This window comes from Bremia lactucae, linkage group LG1, assembly GCF_004359215.1.
Source record: "Bremia lactucae strain SF5 linkage group LG1, whole genome shotgun sequence".
NCBI classification, from domain to species: Eukaryota; Oomycota; class Peronosporomycetes; order Peronosporales; family Peronosporaceae; genus Bremia; species Bremia lactucae.
The window spans coordinates 14,564,464-14,572,588 of record NC_090610.1 but is presented as its reverse complement, the minus strand read 5'-3'; the positions used below and the strand labels follow the sequence as shown (position 1 = coordinate 14,572,588).

The 8,125-nt window shown below is 45.6% G+C and overlaps 3 protein-coding genes across 3 annotated transcripts; all 3 read right to left on the bottom strand.

The window, feature by feature from the left end:
* Window positions 1-360: 360 nt before the first annotated feature.
* On the bottom strand, window positions 361-3,660 carry CCR75_002056 (uncharacterized protein; the record flags this gene model as incomplete). Its single annotated transcript, XM_067960156.1, has 1 exon — window positions 361-3,660. The coding sequence occupies one exon, from the start codon at window positions 3,658-3,660 to the stop codon at window positions 361-363; it is 3,300 nt and encodes a 1,099-aa protein (XP_067815116.1).
* A 480-nt stretch (window positions 3,661-4,140) lies between these two features.
* CCR75_002055 (uncharacterized protein) lies at window positions 4,141-6,131 on the bottom strand (the record flags this gene model as incomplete). The annotated part of the gene is made up of 7 exons (XM_067960155.1): window positions 4,141-4,168; window positions 4,228-5,067; window positions 5,140-5,465; window positions 5,524-5,647; window positions 5,707-5,791; window positions 5,855-5,949; window positions 6,010-6,131. 6 exons carry the CDS (start codon window positions 6,129-6,131, stop codon window positions 4,746-4,748), a joined length of 1,074 nt encoding a protein of 357 aa, XP_067815332.1. The 3' UTR covers window positions 4,141-4,168; window positions 4,228-4,745.
* Window positions 6,132-6,282: 151 nt separating this feature from the next.
* Window positions 6,283-7,794, bottom strand: CCR75_002054 (uncharacterized protein; the record flags this gene model as incomplete). The annotated part of the gene is made up of 1 exon (XM_067960154.1): window positions 6,283-7,794. One exon carries the CDS (start codon window positions 7,792-7,794, stop codon window positions 6,283-6,285), a length of 1,512 nt encoding a protein of 503 aa, XP_067815331.1.
* Window positions 7,795-8,125: the final 331 nt, after the last annotated feature.

Sequence of the window (8,125 nt, the reverse complement as noted above, 5' to 3'; positions counted from 1 at the left end):
AATTGTAGCATAGTTTGGCATTAGCGCATTCTACATTGGCCTTCTTTATGTATCATGGACAAAAAATCAAAATATAAAATAATCTTATCGGCCCAACTATGCAAATATGAAGCTTAACCTTTACGTTACTTATTAAACCACTATCATGAAGTCTGGCCAACATTTCCAGCCTCTTCTCAACGCTGCGACTTCAAAATCGTCCTCTCCCATATTGAGCACTTCACTGACATTTAAGAGGAAACGAAGCTATACCGCTATAAGCTCAGCACTTTCGGACACGAAGCTAATGGAAGCTCAAACGTAGAAACTAGTCATGTTCGCAGATCTGATTTTTCATTACTGCCACAGCAGGCAGTTTCATCATACTGTCGCACTAACGCGTTCAATTACAAATCCTGGGCCGTGACGAATCTTCATAAGTGTCGTCTTCGTGCAAGCCTTAAGAAAACTAACGGTCTTTTTTACACCCATCGTTGACGTGTTGCGCCCATTAATTTCAATTATCACATCACCAACACATATATGCCGTAGAAGCTCGCAACATGGCTCTTGACACACATCCGTGACCAGCGGATATGTGCCTTTGGCAAGGCGCACCTCTTTCAACTGCAATCCAATGCTCCGGTTCTCCTTCCACTTTATAAGATAAGTTGTGCTGTCCGGAGTGTCAGCCATTGTTGACTTCGGTTTCGGTCGTCCTCGCACTTGAACAGTCGAATTAACAGCATTTGGAGCAATTAAAGGAACCGTGAGTGCGGCCTCCTCCATAAGTGCTGGCAGCTTATTGACACCACGACCCGTCTTACCCTTCTTCTTATACTTAGCTAAGTTGGCGTGTAAGGATGACTTAGCTGATTTTGGTTGGTTAGCTTCAACTTTGTCCTTAGATGTTTGTTGCATCAGGATGTCGTCAACAATATCATCATCATTTGCGATATCCCGATCGCTTGCAAAGTCATCTGTAGATTCATGGGTGTCGGCGAAGTCGACTTTAGAGGCTTCTGCTTGTACAGCGCCGTCGACTGAAGAGCGACGTTGACCAGAAGGTGAATTTATTTTGTGAGGTGCGGCGTTGCCGCGTTCATAATAGCCCTTCTTATCGTGATCGTGATCAGATCCTTCTTCAAGATCCCATGCATTATTTTCATCGGACTCAATCTCCTCATTGACAGTCCCCACTTCCGCATCATCCAGTATGTCGTCCTTGACAATATCATCTGCTAGATTAACCTCAGAATTCAGCAGCACTGTGAGCCCTTCTTCGACCAGATGGCTTGTCACCTCCGCAAGCAATTCCATGTCAGCCTCTTCAGTTAAATCACACTCGTCAGCAAGCTCACCACCTTCAACCAGCTCTCCTATCTCCGAAAAATCGCTCTCACCTAAATCCAAGCATTCATGCATATTATCTTCCACAGTCATTGCGAAAAATTTAGGGTCGGCACCAGTCCCAACTGACACATTAAAGCCAGCGTCAGCTTCTTCAATAACTGCAGTCGGTCCTGCCTGATTAGTTGACAATAAAATATGCTCAGGTACATCACATGGTACAGTTGGTAAGAGATGAGTCTTCATTTCAAGTGAGGATAATATTGGTTCTCTTTCATGCACATCATTTGTTGGCATCCGATGGTCTCGTATCTCCTTGCTATTATTCCGGGTTCGACTACCAGAATATTCGTAAGAACTATGACCCGATTCCTTGCTTATCAAACCATTTCCATCCTTTTCTCCTAAAGATGAATAATCATTATTCGCCAAATTTAAATAGCTCTTTCCATTTCTGATCCCACTTGCAGCCAAGGACGAGACAGGAGAAGCCAGCGGTGAGCTGCTTACCTTTGGTGAGCTACCCATGCTTGGCGAAGCGCCGCACGAACCACGAGAACTTGGCGAGGTGGCAAATTCGTGCAAGCTTTGTACTTTGATTAAGTTATATGCCTTCGGTGAAACTTCGTGGTTTGAAGCCGAGATTTTTTGGGCCACACGTTTAATCTGCGACATAATGGGACTTTTAGAAGTTGGTACCTGTGCATTCGCTCGGCCGAGGCCGGTATTACTGTTAGAAAATCCCAGAACTTGAGGAGATGTTGGACATGGTGGTGTGGTCGATGCGCGCTTTATAGTTGGGCTAGGCAGCTGATTACGATGAAGCATTTCTTGAGTTGCAGACTCACTTGACAAAAAATTCGAGCCCGCTGAGACAGATTGCGTTATATTCCTTGACGAATGTTCATGTCGACGCTTTTGTTCCTCGCGTTCTCGCTGTTCTCGCACAAGTCGTTCATTATGCTTTTGTTCGCGTTGTTCTTGCTCACGCAGACGTTGGTCGCGAAGTTGTTGTTCACGTAATTGCTGCTCTTGTTTTTCACTCAACAGATGCTGCTCTTGTTTTTCTCGCAACAGCTGCTGCTCTTGTTTTTCACGCAAAAGCTGCTGTTGTTCAAGGTGTTGTTGCTGTTGTTCACGCTCTTGTTGTTCACGTTGCTGTTCACGTTGCTGTTCACGTAGAAAAAGTTGTTCACGTTGCTGCTGCTGCGATTGCTGTAGTCGCTGCTGTTGCGTTTGATCTCCTTGTTTCATTATCACAACCTGTTCATTAGGCTGTCTTCGTTTGAGAACCAGCCGCACAGGTTTGCTCATTTCTTGTAGGCGACTGAAGAATGCTTCAAACGTGTAGTCGGCTGACTTAATGCCATTTGCCGATACAAGTGTGTCATTCACAGCAACAGTACGCCGTACCACTGGATTGGCGCTTGAAGTTGATCGAGTCACGACAGGCAAGTTTGTCAATTGATTCTCACCAAAAAATAAACCCAGCGAGCCCGTTTCCCAAAACACTTCATACTCGTGGGGACTAAGCGGTGGGTGTGAAGTCTGAGTCTCACTTCTATTTGCGGCTACACCTTCTGGTGACGCTTGCTGGTCTTTACTACTCGGCACATGTCGACGAATTTGAGAACGTTCATGTCCCGCATTAGACACAGCTACCTGAGCGGACTTGTCAGCATCCTTGGCTGACGGTGCGCGCCAGAACGCACCTCGAGTAGCCTTAGGCGGTTTCTGATCTTTCTGGGGCGCAGAGTCGGCTCTCCAGTGCTTCCCTGTGGGATCCCCCTCATCCAAATTGGGCATATTCTGTCTTGCAAATTGGCCGGCAATATTACTAGTGTTTGATAGACTCGAGTGCTGCATATTAAATAGCTCAGACGTATCGTCTTCGTCCGAAGGCGGGGTGCTAGCCGACAAGCGCTCAAAGCGTAGTAATACGGGCTTTTTCATCGTCGCCAAAATCTTAAAAAAATCTGAGAACGAGTGGTCTTTTGAGCGCACAACATTGACGTAAGTGAGAATGTCTCCTTGGCTCACTGCAGGGGAGATGCAAGATTCGGTGGCTTTAGACACGTACGGAATGCCGTCTTTTTCCCTTTCGAGAAAGATCACGCCAAGTACACCACGTTCCCACAGCACTTCATACTCATTTTCGCCTAGCGGGGGTAATTTTTCTCGAATCTTGTCAGCCCACGTGGCGCGGCGCATAAGACTGCCACTTCCCGAGTTGTTCATGCTGGGGGACGAGTTGCTGGATGCCGTTGAGCTACTCGCCTTGCTGGAAAAAAGTGGACCACTACGAAAAGGTTTGCGGGACATTTTCTTCATGACCGATGTCACCAACGCTTCCGTCGTCCCTCAATCGTCAGCCTGCTGAAGCTTCTTGCGCTAATTTGAGGGTCTACACTCGGACTGTCTTGGCGGCGACCTGATGATGCTCTAAGTACGATCTGTCGCTAAGAGAGAAGAACAAAACGATGGCCTGTCTGCGACTATGAAAGTAGGCCGCTAACGTGAAAAGAGCAGCAGACCAGCGGACCAAGCAGAGTGCTTGAAGCTGTCTCGAGAAAAGCAAGTGCCGCGCTCTTTTCTCTAACTGTTGTCTTGCCGCGCGCGAGGAAGAGGGTACTGACGGGTTACTTTTGGTTTTGTATGTGATACCACACCTACCAATCAGAAACTGGCTTTGCTTCGAACGTTTTGCATGCCGCCTGGTTGTCCATTCCGCAAGACGATCAAAGTTTGAGCAAAAGTAACAAATTGTAACGATTTAGGATATCGTCGAAGGGGTTGCCGCATTCCTTTACAACAGGCCAGCTTGCCTTGAAAGCACAAGGTACTGCTTAAGTACAATTCAAGGCACCCGTTTGTTTTTTCTGACGTGGCTCATCTAAGCTATTACGCTTGTCGCTTTGGCATCATAAAGTTTTGGAGTACCAGATTCATGGACCATTCCCTCCTCATTCTTCGCTTCAGCGCTACCCACTTTTTATAACTTGATACGATTTGCAGTGACTCGGAAAATATTTAACGCACTGCGTTCTGCTTCTCCACTTCGTAATAGCTCAGCAGATACACGCTAAATTGGCATTTTCTTATTTGATGCCTTATTTCGATGATTTTGGAAACCCGTGTTTTCTTATGCTAAATCAATGAGCGATGCAATTGTTAGTAGCAGCTGGTGCTACGAAAATGGCATCAAGGATGTCGCTAAGCTAGATATTCTGTGAAAATACAAAAAAATACCAGGCCTTTAACAGTGCACTGTGTCGTAGCTTGTCGTCGTGCATAATCACATCAAGTATTCTGAATGTGGTTACTTTATGGTTTAATATTAAGGGGGACAGTTATACATTGGTGAAACGCATCCAAAAATGTTTTTTTGCTATGGTCGAATGTTAGAGATAAACGATTTACAAGTCCGAGAAAAAGAGCTCATTGGCTGTGGGAAATGCCCTGCGACGTTCAAAGGCATCATTTCTGCCTGATACATCATCGTCGCTATCTACATCCTGCATGTTAGTGTCTATCGTTGAGTCGACTTTTTCATTGTCGTCTTCATCCTCTTCGTCATCGTCCTCAAACAGATACGCCACGTCCCAGAAGTGAACTTTATTGGTGTGCGAAACGCTACCAATAATTTTTCTGTCGTAAGTAAACTTGAGATTTTCCACGGGAAAGTCTTCGTGGTCACCAATAACTCCCAGGAGCTTATTTGGGTGTAGCTGAACCACACTGGGTCACACAAGCGCGATTTTCATTAACTTTTGGTCACTCATCTGCGAACGCATGACTTATCAAACGTACCGAACGATGCCATCGCTTGATCCCGTAAGAATCGTGTCTTCATCCACTTTAAGGACCGCCTCAACAGAATCCGGATGGCCAGGAAAACGATCTGACATGTCGCCCCAAATCCCCCAACTGAAAATAACTAGCACTCCATCTTGCGAGCCGCACACAATCTTCCGGCCGTTCTTGATTACCGCGATAGAGAGCAATTCGTCGTCAAGCTCGTCACTTTTGCCTACCAAAGCATTTTTTCGCAAATCGTACGCTGACAAACGTCCGTCTCCGCTCGTTGCTAGCAAATGGTCCTGCGCTGATGTTGTTGCGAATCCAGAAATGTAATCCTATAGAAATTATTAACACAATCAAATACGTATGGTCCTAGTGTACGCTGTGGCTCACGGTGTGCTCTTTGAATTCCGATAAGCAGCGGTGTTGTCGTGTGTCCCAAATTTTAATGCAACCTTGGTCATCTCCGCTGACAAACACGTTATCTGAAAGCTCATGTAAGCGATTGACCGGATGGCTGGTACCACAACAAGCTTCAGGATTTTTCAAATAGATAGGACGCAATTTCATTCTTACTCGTGTGCACGCATTTCCGCCCAGACAGGTTTTCCTTGTATGTCAAAGGCACGAATAGATTTGTCCGTCGATGCTGTATACAGGGCTGCTCACATAAACACCATGTCAGCGCGTGGATTGGCATCAACTTCGGAAAGTTTTTATGTACTCTGTCCATCTGGTGAAAAAAGCAACGCTCGTACGGCCTCCTGGTGGTTTTTTATGTCTATAAGCTTCGTATTCATCTCGTCCGAGTATTTGTATCTGCCCAAACAGTACTAAATTCTCAGTTCTGGTAACTAAAATCCTTTGCGATGCTCTTACATTTGAACAACGCCATCAATGCAGCCGACTGCAACAATGTTAGCCTTTGGATGGAAGTCAATATCAAAAGCTTGGCTGTCACAGTAGATCTCATCGGGCGTGTGATCGTCCAAGCTTTTCATGCTACTCTTATGCTTTTGACTGGCTGATAACATTCGGATAAATATAGATAAATATGAGTGCTTGTAACTAGAGCAATCCACGAAATGTAAAACTTGCTTTAAATGAGATAAAAATGTCATTAAGTTATGTCCCGCCAGGGTTTGTTTCTTTCTATAAATAATCGGAGAAAACAAGGTGCTCATCAAGATGAGATGTGACTGGATTCCTCTGACTGACCAATTCGCGCGAAAATGTCGCAATTTTAGCCTTAATGCGCTGCCTAGGCAATGCAAAGCGCTTACGATTCCGAGCGATTTTAGCACGATTGACTTCCACGATTATACTTTGCGGAAAGCTCGGCAGAGTTGAAGCCGGCAATGCCAAGTTTGCTTCATTTTTCAAATCTCCGCGACTATTGCTGCAATCCGAGATTACCATGCTCCCAGAGCGCCTGTTGCGCATCAACCACGCCATCTCGGGGGCAGGGATTTTGTGCAGTGCCTTACGTCCAAAAGCCTTTTCCTTTAAAGCGTCCATGATAACAGCAACGTTCACGCGGAACCCGTGCAAAAGCACTTCGGGGGCAGGCACGTACTTCGAGCAGTTGTCTCGCTTCAAATTTGAGTGACCACCCTTTCCAATCACCTTCACCAGCTTGTCTAGCTGCGCCATACCAGCATCACCAAAATCCACGCGGCGGCGATGCCGGCGCTGCTGACGTTCTTTGGCACTGAGCTTTACAGCGTCAACGAATTCCTCGCTAAGGAAATCAAACACGATTTCTGCAGTCTGTTCGGACTTATTCATCAAAATGGAATTAGTAACTTTGCTTGACTGCTTTGTGCAAGGGTTCAGAAATTTCTCAAGGTCAGCACGCAAATCGTGCTTGTAGTATAGCTGGTCTGACTGGATAAGTGAGCTTGTAGGATGCTTGTAGGTCGTCCACATGAGATTTGAAATTCCGATAGCGCTTAATATAACGTTACATCTATCGCATATGATTTTTGGCGTGGAACTGCGCGAGATGCTTTCCAAAACGATCTTCTTTCCAAAAAGACTGACGAGTGAGGTCTCCCATAGTAGACGCCGCAACTTGGAGATGTGTAATAGATTTGTTGTGTAAAAATACCAATGGTCTTTCGAAAGCGAAACAGGATCTGTGGGACTATTTTCCGCACTAAAAGAACGGCTACTACCGTTCATTGTCTGCTCCATTTCTCGTTTGGCGTAAAAATTGAGCCACTTTTCGGATGAAAAGTCAAAGCTCTGTGCAAATCTTGACACTGTACGAAAAGCATAACCACTGATGACGACACGGCCAGCATAAAATAGCTTGGCGAGGTCGGTGCTAGAAGCCTTACCGGAGTATATCCAAAGAAAGTCGTCCATCGAGAGGGTCACTTCGCACGTAGGACGCTCTTCGCGCGCGTTAACGTTCTTGCGCGTCGTCACTTTCCGCATATCACTTACTTCCACGGCGTACGTAGTCTTTGGTTCAGGGTCGTCCTTATCTTTAAATCTAAACAGGATCGTACCCCCGAAGCTCGCGCTGGGCTTAACGCTAAACTTAAGAAAATCCATGACTTCGTCGATTTCACGTTCTTTTTGGGGCTGCGCAGCTGAGATGTTAGACAAAGAAGCATAGGCTTCTGATTCGCTCTCAGTGCTGTTACCACCAGACATCGGGCTTTATAACGAATGCGGTAGTGAGCAGTGAAGGAGTGGAGACGAGTGCTCAATTGTAATAGGCGTCTCACCCAATATTTACTTTATGTGAGGCACATCACGATCTAATGACTACAGATAGATGAGGCTGCGACAATAAATACGCAATCATTAAAATCATGAGCTTAAAATGCTTCCAATTTCGCATTTTTTGCGTTTCGTAATACGAGCCATTTGACAGCAACACCGGGTCGCATATTTAGACAAATATAGTTTGCTGGACGTTTTTGGTGCACCAGTTTTAAAGAACGCCGTCAAACAACTTAATTTTAATTTTAATCTCATGCTA